We start from the raw sequence: 17,655 nt of genomic DNA, 5'->3' as shown, positions 1-17,655 counted from the left end.
TCAAAACAACTAAATTACAGTGACAAGTGTGTCATGGCGAGTCACTATAGATATCCTGAGTATCAAGCCCTATTCCTCACATCTCTAGAGAGAGTTACCAGGTAATCATTACTCAGTGCAATATTTTTGCCATGCTGCCTTTCTGAAGCATGAGTAACATTATTTTTGTAAACTAATTCAACCATTTCAGAGCGTACTGAACACAAACTAACATTATAACTGCCCAGTCACATGAAAGACATTTTTGCTCACCAGTTGCCATAAACACAATGCTAAACATTGGAGTTAGCATACAAGCTAACAAGTCTGATTTACCAACAAGCTACGTAGATTGACTGCAACATCGTAAGGTGATATGCACTATTGTGAGTATTACTGTAACCACCGCTCTCTTAGCTTTGTGGTTAAAAACAGAAATAAACATATCTTAAGCAGGGCTCCTTACTTGTCCAGCAGAAAAATCCTTGCAAATCCAGCAGCTCCCTCCACCTCTGAAACGATGCTGTGATATTTATTGTAGTTTTCTCTCTGGCTCGGTCCAATTCTTTGTTTTACACGCTCTGTTGCTTCTCCGCTGTTTGTGTTAGAGCTTGAACGTATCTGTAGTGTCTGCTTGTTCACTTGTTCAAAGATCTGGCTCTAAGAGTTCTTTCGTTCGTGACCGACACATCACTAGTCAGAGACAACATGCTGGAGAGGTGAGAAAATGAGTGACGGCAGGAAACGCAGTAAAACTGAATGTAGAGTATGCAAGGTTAAAATCACATATGGAGCAGACTCTACAAATAACCTCCACAGGCACATCTCTGCAGATCAGGACCAGACTGACCTGAGATTTTCAACATGGCTGCTGTGTGGTTCAAGGGCGTGCAACGTCGGATTTGTTTGGAGTACAATGATACCATTAATAAATTATTTCATAAATGATTATGAATTCCGCTAGCATTGCCAAAAATAGCCACCATAGCCACATGCGCACCAGAGCCAATCACTGCAGAGCCCAACCCCACGCCCCACCTCCTGAGTCGACGGATGCACTGGTGCTTCCAAATCACGTGACCAATTTAAGATGACATAGCAGCAAGACGCCGCCTCTGTGAGTCGTGGTGTTGGTGCAGGTTTTAAAATATATACCACTTTTTAAATCATGTTGATAGGCCAAGTAAAACCGGACTTATAATAAATGATGTCCGCCACGCTTTTTCGCTAACATTGATGTCATGTTTGCTGCGCATTTGGTGCAGGAAGAAATGGTCAAAACGGGCTTCTCTCACAAAAGTGTCCACAAGCAGGGAGTGTTTGCAAGCAAATTAACCTGTGCTACTCCCTTTCCTATTGGTGGAAAAAGGCACCATACCAACCAATCCCAAAATTATATAGCAAACCGTGTGATTTGGTTGCTGAGGAACAGGTGGAAGTTGAGGGAGGGACAGCGGCGAAAGAGTGACAGCGACACTGATGGCAATAGAGACAACAATAGTGATAGCGAGTTTTGAGAGTTGAGACATTTGTGATATTTAGCGTGTTTGGAGTGTATAGTTAGTGTGTTATGTAGTGTTTGGTGCAGTGTGTTTAGTGTGTAGTGGAGTCGTTTTTATGTTTTGTAAGTCAAAACAACGAGGAGATGCTGAATGTGGCGCAGGCAGTGCAGCTCTTCATTGAGCTGGAGGGAGCTGAGGGAGGCCTGATCCTAAGGCATTGGGGAGGGGTACTGCCCATTACACACAAGGGAGGGGGGCTGCCAGCAGTGTATGCACGAGCATGACTGACACCTCTCAGACACTTCTCTTCGATGCAAATGGTCAGTTCTTGCAAATCAAATTACAGCCACTGGGTGGACCCACAGACAGTGGATTTTTACACAGCTGACCTGTATCTTATTCAACTGTCAGATCATAGAGACAGTTTTAGCAAATACAACAAAAAACTGTTACAGACTACAACTTTAATTCTTAATATTTTACAAATATTTACATTTACATCCCTCATGTAATGGCCGGTCTTCTCCTGGTGTCTCTTCTGTTCTCTTGAGATTGTGCTGGGAGACACAGCAAACCTTCTGGCAACCGCATGTATGGATGCACCATCCTGGAGGAGCTGGACTACCTGTGCAACCTGACTGGGCTGCAGGTACTACCTAAAGCTACCAGTACTGAAAAGGACACCAGCAGAACACTAGATAAGAATCAGTCAGGAAGGATAAGATGAGTGTCTTTTGGATGTGTCTGTGTGCAGTGGGAGGAGGGCTCATAAGCATCTAGTGTTTACTGCCTTTCAAAAACAACACAAAATAGTTTCCTCTCTGCAGAAATTGCCTTCTCTCTGATCTGTAAGTATTCAGTTAAACTGGATACATTTGAATAACAAAATAGCATTTAATAGTACATTTAGTATTATTTAGTAGTAGTATTTTGTGGTGAAATGAATAGTATATTAATTATTGATTAAAACAGTACTTCCACAGCACTCAGTGGAATACTGTCTTTATCCTGTACACTTTCTTGTCCTGCTTGATTTTGACTTCTGGTCAAACAACACTGAAGCAGATACCAACAAAAACACTTGAGACTGGGCTGTCACAGCAACCACAGAGCAGACCAGTTCAATAAACAGAGTCATTCAGGAACAATTCTATTGTGTAAAACCAGCATTTCTTGATTGATCAGTTCAAGACACATTCTCAAGGACCTCTGATGGTTCCAGAACAGTATTCAGTATTCTTCATTATTCTATCCAACCATTGTGTTGATTGATATCTTTGATGCTTTACTTCCTCATGCCAGCACCTGTCAGAGTGGGAAACACCTGGAGGATGACACTGATGCATGACAAAGTCATGTCAGTTCCGCCTTAAAACAGGTTTCTTGCCTGAACTGTATCTAGCACCTCCCAGACATGACCTGAGAGAGTACAAAATGCCTCTGCAGAAACCCTGAAGTGTTTTTTCCACCTTCGCTGTTCAGGATGCACAGGTGTTGCCTGCTGTTCAGCCTCCTTTCAGCTCTCATAATGCTGAGCAGCATTAAAGCTGATATAGATGTGTGTAACTCTGCTCAGCAAGCATGCGGGGCCTGGGCACCCGGGGACGTCGTGATAGGTATACTTTTGCCATGTCATCATAAAGTGAAATCTCTCCATGAACGGATCAGACCTGAAGGCTTTCTTTGCTCAGAGTGAGTATAACAACAGATGTATTTGCTGCATCAGATGCTACATGTATGTGTTCTTCTGTTTTGTTTTGTTTTGTTCGTTTTCTTTGTAAATGAGGTGCACTGAGCTATCCTTCTTCAATAGAAAAACCATCTATCTATCCAGCACTTTTGACGGTGTGAATGTAAATGGTTGGGGTAAATAATGTTTATATAAATAAATGAATAAACAAAGATGGCAGATGTATGTGTATATACATTTTGCTTAAGTAGAAGCTTTAACTTTAGCATTCTTGTATTGTAAAAGGGTAGTTAAAGTCTTTTCAGTTATTGCTATGATCTCATTTTTACTCCATCCATTATTATTAAGACTCAAGCACTGGCCAATTTAAGGCCTTATTGGATTTGCTAGGATTATTAGGGCCAGAGCACTGACCAGTGCACAGACCCATTGTATCTGCAGGGATTCTTTCTTATTATTATTCTGCACTTTAAGTGCAGTTTTGGAGGCCTGAACATTGTCACCACATTTTAAATATACGTCACATCTGGCAAAAAATGTGACAATTCCATGTTGTTGGGTGTGGGTGTGGCCTGGGGACTCTATAGCGCCCCCCCCACTGTAATTCCACGCCTCCTACATGCACATACATGAACGATATTCGATATGCATATTTATCATGAGCAGATGCACAAAAAAGCCTCTTGGACTCATACCCTCAGACCAACAGGAAGTTGGCTATTTTGATGTTCATCGCCATTTTTACATATTTATGTCTCGTACTTTAACAAACTCCTCCTACAGAACACCACTGTCTTCACATTCACTCAGTATCATCATCAGACCTTGAAGTTATCAAAAGCTTTTGAGTATGTCATACCTGCTTGGTGTGGTGGTGGGTTCCATTTCGATCCTTCACCATAAAGCATCAAGTCCTTAAAACTTCAACATACCATTTCCCATCTCCCCCAAATTATTCACACATCTGTCTATCAAGTTGTTTCCCTGAATATGTGAATGGATCAATACTGTGTCATATCCATAGCTCCACCCACTGGACACAGGAAATCAGACAAACATCATCTGATTTACATGACATTTTTGCTTGTTTTCTCCACATCATGCACTACAACATGACAGGCAAGTAACAGGTGCGTGTGCAATCTGACGGCACCGCACCCTGACACACATGGAGTGCAAGGGCCCATTCATCACTGCTTGCAGCTTTAATTTTTCTTTCTATTCCCCCAATTTAAGGGCAGTTTTAGAGGCCTGAACATACCTCAAAATTCACCAAACTTGGAATATATGTCACATGGGGCGAAAATTTCAATACTTCAACTTCATTGGGTGTAGGTGTGGCCAGGGGACTCTATAGTGCCCCCTGCTCAAACGCCCCACCTCCTACATGCACATACATATATACAATTCAGTATGCATATGTATCATGACCAGCCGCACAAAACATCCTCTTGGACCCATACCCTCCGTCCAACAGGAAGTCGCCGATTTTTTATTTTAGATGCCATTTTGACACTTTTTCCATGTCTCCTGCTTTAATGAAGTCCTCCTACAGATTTAACAACACAGACTTCAAATTCAGTCAGTCCTCAGATGAAGATGAAAAGTAATCAAAAGCTATCACCTTCGTTATACCTGGTTGGCATGGTGGTCCGGTTCATTTTGATACTGCGTGATGAAGCATCAAGTCCTTATCTCTTCAACATACAAGTTCCCATCTACACCAAATTGCTCACACATGTACAGGGTGTCACCCTGTATATGTCTAGGTATCAATACTAAGTCGGCCATTTTCATTTCTGCCGCCATTTTGAAACATTTCAATGCCTCGTACTTTAACAAACTTATCCTACAGATTTTACACAGTAGACTTCATATTCAGTCACTATCATCCCAGACCTTGAAGATTAAAAGTTATCAAGAGCTTTTGCCTATGTTATAGCTGATGGGCGTGGTGGTGCGGTCCAATTCGATGCTTTGCCATGAAGCAGGAAGTCCTTATAACTTAAACATACAAATTCCCATCTACACCAAATTGCTCACACATGTAGAGGGTGTCGCACAATACTGTGTCATATCCATAGCGCCACCCACTGGACACAGGGAGTCAGACACGGGGAGTCAGACAAACATCATCTGATTTATATGACATTTGCTGGATGTTTTCTCCACATCATACACTACAACATGACATGCAAATAACAGGTGAGTGCGCCCTTTCGATGGTGCCACAGCCCGACATGCATAGCCGTTTGTCGCTGAGTGCAGCTTTAATTGGTATAATCATAATTATTATCATTTTAAGTCTAAGAAAGCACTTGGCATTCACAGTTTTTGTCATTATTCTTTTCAGAATAATCCACAGTAAATGAGAACTGCACATCCTAAATTACAGATACTGTGCCTTCATCTGTGGCCTCTTACAACAAGTCATCCATTTGTTACATAAGAAACAGGAATATATAATTTAAAAAGAAAAGGAAAGCTGATTTGTAACCTCTTTTCATTCAGTATCAGTCTATTCTTCTATCAGCCACAGATCACATCACTATGTTTATAACTGTACTTTATCAGCTCAGTTAGTCTTCAACTGTGTCAACTCTGTCTCTCTTTAGAATAGAATAGAATAGAATAGAATAGAATAGAATAGAATAGAATAGATGTTTACTGTCACTGTTTCAAAAACAACGACACAGATAGCAGGTCTTTGTTTGACAAATATACACTATATTACCAAAAGTATTCGCTCACCTGCCTTTACTCATTCTATGAACTGAAGTGCCATCCCATTCCTAACTCATAGAATTCAATATGATGTCGGTCCACCTTTTGCAGCTATTACAGCTTCAACTCTTCTGGGAAGACTGTCCACAAGGTTGAGGAGAGTGTTTATAGGAATTTTTGACCATTCTTCCAAAAGCGCATTGGTGAGGTCACACACTGATGTTGGTCGAGAAGGCCTGGCTCTCAGTCTCCGCTCTAATTCATCCCAAAGGTGTTCTATCGGGTTCAGGTCAGGACTCTGTGCAGGCCAGTCAAGTTCATCCACACCAGACTCTGTCATCCACGTCTTTATGGACCTTGCTTTGTGCACTGGTGCACAGTCATGTTGGAAGAGGAAGGGGCCCGCTCCAAACTGTTCCCACAAGGTTGGGAGCATGGAATTGTCCAAAATGTTTTGGTATCCTGAAGCATTCAATGTTCCTTTCACTGGAACTAAGGGGCCAAGCCCAGCTCCTGAAAAACAACCCCATACCATAATTCCTCCTCCACCAAATTTCACAGTTGGCACAATGCAATCTGAAATGTACCGTTCTCCTGGCAACCTCCAAACCCAGACTCGTCCATCAGATTGCCAGATGGAAAAGCGTGATTCATCACTCCAGAGAACGCGTCTCCACTGCTCTAGAGGCCAGTGACGGCGTGCTTTACACCATTGCATCCGACGCCTTGCATTGCACTTGGTGATGTGTGGCTTGGCTGCAGCTGCTCGGCCATGGAAACCCATTCCATGAAGCTCTCTGCGTACTGTACTTGGGCTAATCTGAAGGTCACATGAAGTTTGTAGCTCTCTAGCAATTGACTGTGCAGAAAGTCGGCGACCTCTTTGCACTATGCGCTTCAGCATCCGCTGACCCCTCTCCGTCACTTTACGTGGCCTACCACTTCGTGGCTGAGTTGCTGTTGTTCCCAAACGCTTCCATTTTGTTATAATAGAGCTGACAGTTGACTGTGGAATATTTAGGAGCGAGGAAATTTCACGACTGGATTTGTTGCACAAGTGGCATCCTATGACAGTTCCACGCTGGAATTCACTGAGCTCCTGAGAGCGGCCCATTCTTTCACAAATGTCTTGTTTCACAGTCTGCATGCCTGAGTGCTTGAATTTATACACCTGGGGCCAGGCCAAGTGATTAGAACACCTGATTCTGATCATTTGAATGGGTGAGCGAATACTTTTGGTAATATAGTGTATATCAAATATGAACAAGTATGAGAAATAGATAAAAAAAAAAAAAGTAAGAGATATACAAGATACAATATACAAGATGGTTGACTCTGAAGATTTAAATAAATATTTCTTCTTCTCAGTAAATTCATCTCAAGGTTTCCCTGTATTGTATGCCCTGCGTTTGAATGTGATTCTTTTGTAATCTCTTCAAATATTCATATCTATATGTGTTTTTGCTGTTTCACTGTCCCTTTTCAGTTTTGCTCTGGAGTCATTTATGATGTCCTTGGCTGCAATCCATGAAATTGAGGAGATAAATGGAGCTAATTTCCTCCCTGGAGTGCGTCTTGGATATTTGATGTGTGACACATGCTCATATGCTAGCAAAGCATTGCAGAGTGTGGGGCACATGCTCGCAGTTAATGGGTCTCTGAGAGTGAAGTGTGACTACACCAACTTCCGACCCAGAGTCAAGATTATTTTAGGAGCGTTGTACTCTGAGGTATCCATCGCTGTGGCCAGATTGCTGAACATCTACATGGTCCCCCTAGTAAGTCATAAATTCTGTCTGATCAGCACACACACTCCTATTGACATGTCTTTAGTGGGTTTGTATTCTCATTAATGGTCATTAATTAAGCTGTCTAATTTCTGAGGGTGCTCCTGGTCACTACACTTAGAGTTCCCATGAGGATATATACTCATTTTATGATGCTGCCATGGATGATTATAAAGAGTGAGGAGTGTTTCTGGGGACCAGGCCTCACAGATTATTGTACAAAAATGAAAAGAAGCCTCTCTGTAGTCTGATGGTACAGCAGCAGATACTTTTGTCGGATGGCAGCAGGGTGAAAAGACTGTGACTGGGTGGGTATTTTCTTTAATGAGGAACATATAAATAACATAACCTGCAACAATCCTCCAGCATCAGGGCCCATCATTTTGCCGGCTGAAGTGGCACATAGTGTAGCACAAGTGTTTTAGATAGAAGATCTTAAAATGAGCTGTGATCAGGTGCCTTGCTGGCTGATCTCAAAGCAGCAGGAAGCATGTACAGGAATAAATGTCAGTGGGCCCTTGATCTAAATTCAGTGTTATGGTGTTTGACCTGCAACAGAGAGGGCTCAGCATTCATATAGTAAGATGCACCTTCATAGGTAGATTCACAATACCTGTACACTGTGCTTTAATTATTAGAGAGGCTGCTTTCAGTCATTTAAAGGTTTCCATTCCATGCATGTAGTAATGTCACTGTAGCAAACATCATGGCTCATTAAAGCAGCAAAACTAAATCTGTAGTTATAAACAGGACAGCACAGGGGATACTCTCCAGAGATATCAGCAGTGATGAAGCTCAGATGTCGGGAAATTTCAATAATCAATTAAGTTTAACTATACTGTCTTGTGTGTAAACGCGCACACCATCTCTCTTAAGACATACTTACTTTTTTCTGCTGTGGGAGTCCATCGCAGCTTATATTATTATCATGTTCCTCATCAAAGATTAATCATTTCTCAAACCCACACTACATTCCCCATTAATCAGAATGATAGTTCCTATGACCTGTACTGTCATTCAGAGGACTAAGATCTGTGCACCACATTATGCACACAGAGATGCACTGCAGTGCTCCTCCTGCTCTAATTAAATAGAGCATCTCTTACAATGTAAACTTTTTCAAGATTTCAATGTCCTTAAAAAAAAATGAACTAAAACAAAGAATTTTGTTTGAGCTTGTGAAATGTAGTAAGTGGGGTAGAGGGATTTTCCTCTCAATACACAGTCAAATAAAATTACATGTTTTATTTCTTCACATTCTGTGTGTCTGTAGCAGACAGCAGCAGCAGGGCTGGGCTCGGAGGGCTACTGTGACCACATACCTAATTTGCATTACCCTGGACCTTTTTGTTAACTTAATGGACCATTGTCTAACAGGTCTTCCAGGTGCTGAACACTGGGGATCCTATCTGTATTTACAATGTAGCCTGCTTCTGCACTAACAGTAACCTATAAAACTACAATTTGGCATAACTTAACAGAATCAACAACAGCTACCAACAGCCATATCCATTACAACATTAACTAATGTGTTGTCATGGGTTAGTTTGTCAAAATTATAAAAATAACAGCTTACATTCCTGAGGAATTACATTAGCAGTAGTGAAGGTTTCATCCACAAGTATGCCAGAGATGCCAAGTTTCACACCTTCATCATGAGTCTCACACAATTGAGCATCTTCACACGGTTACATGCTAATCCTCATATGTCACATGATGAGAATCAAAATTGCCCTTTTTTATTTTTTCCCTCTGATATATTTCCTCACTTGCAGCTTGCCCTTCTTGCAGCCCTGTTCTGCCTCTGACTGGCTTACCCAGATATTTACCAAACTAATCATCTATCCTCATGCTTTAATCTAACCAACCCAAGGAAAGGCAAAGAGTACAACCAATCAGAGGCAGAGTAGGGTGGGTCATGCTGTTACATCTCAGGATAAAAACATCACTTCCTGCATAGCCTCAGGGTCAATTGAATCTTTCAGGGACTGGATTGAGGAAATGTTTTCAAAAATAAGTCGGAAATTATTTTTCATTTGTGGGGATTTGAAAACTCATATTTGACTTATAACTGATATTTTGAATTCAAATAAACACGCAATGACTGAAGAATTAAGCAACCCTATGTACAGTATGATACTATTTCCAAAAACGAGCAAACCCTAACATCCCACTGTGCCAATTTAACAGATGACATATTCACTGATGACTAGGACTATTGACCAACAATATCAGTGATCGTCTACCAGTTTTTACAGTCTATGACATTAAACACAAAAAAGATCACCCAGACAAGAAACCAGTATACAGACAACTGAGGATGGAGGAATTAATGAACACACTATAACACAATTTTTTGGCAAAAAATTGGGAACTATTATAAAAGGCAAATGATATTGACAGTGCTTGTGAAACATTCTTAAGAATATTAAGATCATTAGTGACAATCAATACTGCAGAGAACATAAATACAGAGATCATCCATCACCAGGGGATTACAAAATGCCTCTGAGAAGAAAAATACACTATACAACATTTTCATAAGACAGAGAACTAAAGTGGCAGAAAATGAATACATGTGAATCTGTGTGTTACAGCAGTGTAAGAGAAAGAAATTATAGACATTGTTAATGAATGTAAAAACAAGATGTCTTCTGACTTGAATGAAAAGTAGATTAAAGTGTTATTGGTTGGATTTCAAAACCACTAACATACAAATTCAGCTTGTCATTCCAAACCAGTACATTCTGAAACAAAGTAATAATACCTCAAGTAAATGGTTAATTATTTTTCATTAGAGTGTGAGACTGGTTTTAAATTAGAAATCATTCATTTGCTTTTGAGCTCATTGGTACTATGAGCTAAGGGTTTTTTACAGGACAGAACCTAGTTTTTGAGACTGTGTGGGTCATTCCTTCACAACACACCATGTGTACAAACATCTTTCTAGTCATTGCTTTACTAATAATATTACTGTGTGTAATACTTTTGTCTTTACTCAGGTATATTCAGAGTAAAGACAGAGAGGCAGAGAGCAGGCAGAGGCCAACAGGGCAGGGAGAGTAGCTGGCATGGTCAGTGAGAAAATGAGAAATATTGATGGTTTAAACCACACAATGACATCACAGCAGTGTAATCCAAATGCTAATTGAAAATTAGATGCATCTCTAAAGCTAGATTCAAATGGCCCCAACATTTTCACTAGCAACCAAAAGTCCCTTCCCCCAAAGTTTCACTTCAAACTTTTGGTGAAATTTTGGCAGCTCTGAGTATCCAGTTATCTATAGTTCACTCATACAATGTAACCAAGACGTGGACCAGAGAGGATTTAGAATTCGGTATATGCACTGCTGACTGAACAAATATGTGGTTACACATCTTTAGTTTAGTTCACGCTGCCATCGCTGAGCACACTGTTGTCAAACAGAGTATAAAGTAAAACAGGATTGTAGCTGCTGTAACTCAGTTAGCTGTGCAACTTGTGGTCCTATTTGGTGACCCAGCCCAAGGGTGCCAAGTGGCCAAACCCTTGCAAAATAACTACTTCAGTATCGATTTCTTGTTGTCTGGAGAGTCAGTAGATGGGATGGCAGCACATTCAGGGCTACTGGAGAGCATAAACACTGATCAGTATTTCTTTTTCATGGGAACTTTAATTGTGGACACTAAGTGATTTAATAGTTTTGTGAAGCTTAACGTGTAAGCTGCATTTGTTAAAGAAATTAGCCCGCGACATGCTCAAGACATGCTTATCTCTGATTAGCACACACAATAGAAGCAGACGGAAACAGCTAGCTCCACCAAAGATGTCTTCAAGAACCTCCTAACCTCAATCTTTTGACGAAACAACATTAGTAATGATGAAATTGCAGTTTTCTTCAAAATGCAGGTAATTTTGATGTATTGTGAGGTCATATTGTCAGTCTTTTGGCAGAGGCTTGCTGTTTGCCCCTACTTCCTGTCTTTGTGCTAAACTAGGTTAAGCACATCATGGAACAATCTTTCCGTTGAGCCCTGTTTCATTTCAAACATATTTTGCTAGCAAATCCTTGGAGTGTTCCGTCACAGTCTATAAATCTGAAGTTGCAATGCAATTTATGTTTACATTATTTCTGTGTTTAATATTCTTCACAATTGTATCTCCCTTTTAGCTGAGCAGCACATCATCCTCAAAAGAACTAAGTAATAAACTGCGCTACCCATCCTTCATGCGCAATATTCCAAGTGACGAGCATCAGACCAAAGCAGTGGCCAAAATAATGCATCATTATGGCTGGAACTGGGTTGGTGTTGTGTATGGGGATGACGATTATGGCAGAGCAGCTTTCCAGAGCTTTCTCTCGGATGCTGAGGCAAATAATGTCTGCTTGGCCTACCAAAAGGTGATGCCTCACCTTGATAATTCACTCAGTATGCAAAACATCAAGCAGGTTGTCGAGCAGATCCGCTCGTCCAATGCTCAGGTAGTACTGCTAATCCTCAAGGCCGAGCTGGTGCAGGTCCTCTTTAAGGAAATGATCAGGACCAACACTTCAAGGACATGGATTGCCAGTGATGCCTGGTCAAACAGCCGGTCCCTTGCCCAAATGGAAGGCATTAACCACGTTGGGGACATCTTGGGCTTTACCTTTGTTTCAGGCAAGAGTGAATCATTTGATAAGTATCTCAAGAATCTTACAGCAAACCCAGGAGGCTACAACCACTTCATTGAAGAATACAAGAACCTGAGATTCAACTGCTCCTCAGAATGTTTCTCAGACAAACCCCCCTCCTATTGCCCCTCACCCAACCTGCTGAAAGTTAAAGCTGACAATGCATGTAATATTACAGATCCCCAAGAACAAAATGATGATTATCTTCTAAAGGTGCTGGACACAAGTAAAGCCCTCCCTAACAGAGTAGCAGTGTGGGCTGTAGCACATGCTCTCCAAAATCTACTGAAGTGCAGCAGTTCGTCATGCTTGGGAGAAATAAACTTCCCACCATGGAAGGTGAGAATTAATCTCTTCTCCAGATGAGATTCAAATCTGAATGTGTATTTTGATAATATTTTAGGAATTAGAATGTAATGTGTGTTTCTTTCCCTTAGAATACTCATGAATAATACTTTCTGGAATTATCTGCTATAGCCAATCTCAGAAAAAGGAGAAATGTAACTGACATCCTGTCCCTTGCTTTACAGCTTCTTGAAGAATTGAGGAAGGTAAATTTCAGGCATGACGATCAGAATTACTCCTTTGATGAAAATGGTGATTTTGTAAGTGGCTACGATCTGATCGTGTGGAAAAGAGATGGACACCACCGAACATTTCAAAAGATTGGGAAATACCATGTCATCAGTGCAGATGTACAGGTCAATGTGAAAAATTTCACCTGGCTTTCAACAGCCAATACCACGGTAAGAGAACACCGTACAATGATCGTTGCATTGTGTGATCACTGTGTGGCAAGGTGTCAGGTGGTCACCGAGAACAGTGACATTGTGATTCTTTACCATGGGACACACCTGGTGGAATGGTGGAATAATCAAAAGAAACTATTATATTTTTATATATATATTTCATATGCATCTCTCACCATAGTACTGTGTTTGCGCTAGTGAAAATGTGACATGTTAAAATTTAGGGATGTCCCGATCTGATCATGTGATCGGAAATCAGGGTAACAAAACAGCTGCATTAATACTACACATTTGATATGGCAAATCAAAAACAGACACTCAAAGAATACAATGAGTTCACTCAAGCAACACAGGCAAAGACACTGAAGCAACAAACACTCACGGATACTTTCAAAAGGACAGAGAACTGTCTTCGAGACAGTGACATGGCCACAAGTAATACAGAGAGGGTAATTAAATTAATCACTCTGGATAACCAGCTCATCTCTGTGGTAGAGGATCAAGGTTTTCTTCGTCACCGGGAGTTTTTGAATCCCTGGCATGCCCTACCATCTCGGCATTACATTACATTTCACAGCTCAGTGAATATCATTACTGCGGGACTCTACTGCACTTGGTAATCAACTCGCAGGGCTTCCCTACAACAAGGAGGCTTCTCGGGTAGTGAGTTTTGTTTATCTTTTCTGACAAAGCCGGCAACGATATCAAATGTTTGATGCCTTGAAATATGTGCTGGGACCCTGTTTCTAATGTTGCTGAAGTTTGGTGCTGTTCTGAGCATTATTTGTGGCTTTTTGATGGCAATTTATACTTGGACCCATTTACTGCAGTGTATTGTTGTTGTGCGGTCGTTTCTGAGGATGCTAAAACTACGTAAGCTAGCGGTCCACAAACTTTGTCTCTCGAAGGGGGGTCGTACTCGGTGTCAAGGTGTGTTAGACCATGGCTTAAACTTACACCGGAATATCCCTTCAATCAAAAAATTTAGATGGTACCAATTTTCCTTTATCTCTTTAAACATTTGCCAGTAATCTAGTCTCTTTTTTCTTAAGCAGCTAAATACGATTGTCATTTTACATTTTATTTGGGGTTATAAAAAGCATAGACAACCACAAAAGCATTTATTTAGGCTAACACTGGATGGTGGTCTGGTGTATACATGTTAATGCAAATTTGTCTATCCCAACTGCTAGCTGGTGAATTAGCAGGCTAAATGACAAGAGGCATTGTGTGTGTTACAAGTTGACAATACTAGTGTTGCAGGGTAATTATGGCATACTCATTTATGGAATATGCCGTGAACAAACATTACTTAACAGTTATTGCAACATTAGTAAAGTCCCACAACTGAAAATTTCAGCAACATAAAATGCATGTTTATGCAAGGGTGATGATCATTATATTATAATTGTAAATGATAATAACAATAATAATGGTAGATAAAGTAATTGTAGAAAAAAAACACAATTTCTCTTTAGGACAGTATCAAACAGGCGCTTGATCAAGGTTAATCAGTGCTAGCCTCCATCCAGGCCCTGCTTTTCAACAGAAGGGGATAAAGGAACAAAACAAGTTTCACTTCCCTTCTTACTTTTTATTCATCTGCTAGCTCACTGAATTAGCAAGTGATAATCCTGCTGTCAGAAATTCACTGAACATTCTCACTCAAATTAAAAATCCCTAGTAGTCCCTAGTATCTCAATATACACACCATTATGCCATAACTATGCCTTTAAACCAGCAACTTGGACGGTCCCTGGAACAGTTTGCATCTTTTGGTCATGTGGAGGAATGCATCTCATATTTGAGACCACTTGTCATGGCAAGATTTCTTTAGGACTACTTTTAGGAACATTACCGGATGTATCACAGAGTATGTATTGCATTCCCTCACAATACGTGGTTTCATGGTGTTAAATGGTTGCGCTTCACATTTTCTGCTGTTGGTTTGTGATGTAGTGGATTGTGATCCATAGTTGCCCCACAGGTAAACACCCCTGACCACTGTTGCATCTGCAGTGTTTCTGGGCTCATTCTGTAGAGCTGTATTCTAATGTATCTATTATGATCAAACGTTTTGGTTTTTTTTTTTGTTTTTTTTCAGCGGTTTAGAGACTTTGCTCTCGTTTGTTACCTGGAGGACTCTTTAATTCTCCCTTCTCGCATTCAAACAGCTCTAATGATGTTTACATTACCACATTGACATTCACCACTTTGTGCTTGAGTGTCCTTGACACATGTTTAAGATGAATTTTGCATGGTTATTTGTACCCCTCTATCCCTGAGTAGGACTAGTATGTTTCAGCACTTTAGAACATCTACAGGCCATCCCTCTACAGACTGATGAGTTACTGGTTCTCTTATCGTGTTCTCTCAGACTCCTCAGTCCAGATGTTCAGAGCGCTGCACACCTGGCTTAGTAAAGAAGATCTTGAACGTATCCTGCTGTTACAACTGCATCCCATGTATGGAGGGGACGTATTCAGATGCCTGGGGTATGCCTCATTAACATCCTGATTTTATATTCAACTTAACTAACACACACTGGGGACCTGACAGGCCTCTTTATAAAGTTACATTCATTTTACTCTTCTCTCTGCTGTCTATTATTTCCTCAGATCTTCATGAGTGCAAAAAGTGTCCCAATGGAACTTGGTCTCTCAGGGGTTGGGATCGATGTAAGCCAAGACAAGAGTCATACCTGCGATGGAATGATGCTCATCCAATCAGCATGATGGCAGCCGCAGCCTTTGGCATCCTGCTGTTGTTGGTTATCTTCACTATCTTTTTGGTGTACAAAGATTCCTCACCAATGAAAAGGGCTGAGGTGAGGTTGTCCTGTGTGATGATGACTGGTCTGGCAGTGAGCTTCACAAGTGTGATATGCTTCATGGGCAAGCCTAGTGTACACCTCTGCCGGGCCCGCCAGCTAATGTATGCAATGGGCTTCACCCTATGTGTGTCCTGCATCCTAGTCAAGGCCTATCGTACCTTCCTGGCTTTCCTTCCCTTCGGTCAGATGACAAATAGGCAGCTACACAGACTTTACAAGCCCCCTGTGATTGTCATCATAGTAACTACTCTCCAGGGAATAATCTGTCTTCTCTGGCTGATCTTCGATTCTCCTGATGTTGATAACACTCCTCCATCCCCACAAAGCATGAAGAAAATAATACAGTGTCATGAAGGTGCCACACACATAGGCTTTGGCATTATGTTGAGCTACATAGCTCTGCTAGCATTGGTTGGCTTCCTCTTGGCCTTCAAAAGCAGGAAGGTTCCTCAGGAGTTCAGTGAAACAGGTTACATCATTTTCAGCATGCTGATGTATTTGTTTGTATGGGTGTGTTTTGTCCCGGTGTACATCACCAACCATGAAGGTGGCACTCCTGTGCAGGCTTCAGCCATTCTAGTATCCAGCTACGGCATCATCTTCTGCCATTTTTTACCCAAATGTTACGAAGCACTCTTTGGGTCAAAGTTTGATACACTGGATATGATTCTGGGGAGATGGCGAGTCATCTCCAGTCCAAGTCCTCATTCAGAGACAGAGACAGATATAGGTATCCCTGGAATGAACACACCCTCACAAATAAATAGTAGGTTTTCCACATCAAGTGCATCAACCATACTTGGGAGCTCAGGCAGTCTGAGTGGAGTCCTCCCTGCTGATGCAGAGCTGGTCATTGTGCCTGTGTCCAAAGAAAAAACTCATGCCTGTCCTCCGTTTACCCGCTTAGGAACAAAAGTCACAATGAGACGGAGTATATCATTCTAAAACTTGATGTGTACTGCTATTTAATTTTTAAAGTAGGGCAGGGCGGCATGGCCTAAAAATTCAATCTCGTTTTTCTTTTACACCAAACTCATTTACTGATTTTAATAGATTTTTTTTTCTTCTTAAAAACAAACAACAATTGACAAAGAAATAATTATTTTATTTCATTTTAATGCTTTTATTGTAAACAAAATTGCCCTGCCATCATAACAATGCACTTTCAAACTCACTCGACAAAAAATGACTCTCTTTTTGATAAAAACAAATCAAAATGACAACAGCAACTTCTTTCATAGCTTTCCTTAAGCACACCTCTCCTCACGGTGTCCGTAAACCGAGTGAGTGAGTGAGTGAGTGAGTGTCTGTCTGTCTGTCTGTCTCTCTCTCTCGTGAACATTGCTGTTCCTACTAACATTCACAATGGCATCTAAATTATTTTTTCGATGTGTATTATATATTTCTAGTTTGCACTTGCCTTCCAATAAATAGCTTAATAATAAACCAGTGTCTCATTGCTTTTTAAGAATTGCAGCTGAATTGCATGTCTCCTAAACCTCAGTATTATGATAATGTGAATAAACTCATGCTGACGATAATTTGTTGACACAAAAGAAATGGGACACACACAGGATACACAGCTTAGTAGTTAGCTTTCTAAGTACTGTGTTTATTAATTTTAAATTAATCTACACATTGTTTTATTAAGGCCTGAAACTGAAATGTAGTGCTTGCTATGCGCATGCACATACTGCCCTTTTCTGACTTTGAGCCCCTGCCCCTCTATCATCATGTGC

At 40.8% G+C, this 17,655-nt stretch overlaps 1 protein-coding gene across 2 annotated transcripts; it reads left to right on the top strand.

Annotated features, from left to right (window-relative positions):
- Nucleotides 1-2,835: 2,835 nt before the first annotated feature.
- On the top strand, nt 2,836-17,440 carry LOC119012650 (G-protein coupled receptor family C group 6 member A). Of its 2 annotated transcripts, XM_037086654.1 has the most exons (6): nt 2,836-3,173; nt 7,382-7,673; nt 11,834-12,673; nt 12,865-13,080; nt 15,461-15,578; nt 15,702-17,440. In XM_037086654.1, the coding sequence occupies exons 1-6, from the start codon at nt 2,965-2,967 to the stop codon at nt 16,859-16,861; spliced, it is 2,835 nt and encodes a 944-aa protein (XP_036942549.1). In that variant the 5' UTR covers nt 2,836-2,964; the 3' UTR covers nt 16,862-17,440. The 2 variants fall into 2 exon arrangements, with proteins under 2 accessions (XP_036942549.1, XP_036942548.1); XM_037086653.1 differs by lacking the exons at nt 2,836-3,173; nt 7,382-7,673 and adding an exon at nt 11,495-11,571.
- Nucleotides 17,441-17,655: the final 215 nt, after the last annotated feature.

This window comes from Acanthopagrus latus, chromosome 22 (genome assembly GCF_904848185.1).
Source record: "Acanthopagrus latus isolate v.2019 chromosome 22, fAcaLat1.1, whole genome shotgun sequence".
Lineage (NCBI taxonomy): Eukaryota > Metazoa > Chordata > Actinopteri > Spariformes > Sparidae > Acanthopagrus > Acanthopagrus latus.
Note: the sequence above shows the minus strand (reverse complement) of the source record. Positions and strands in the feature narration are given on the sequence as shown.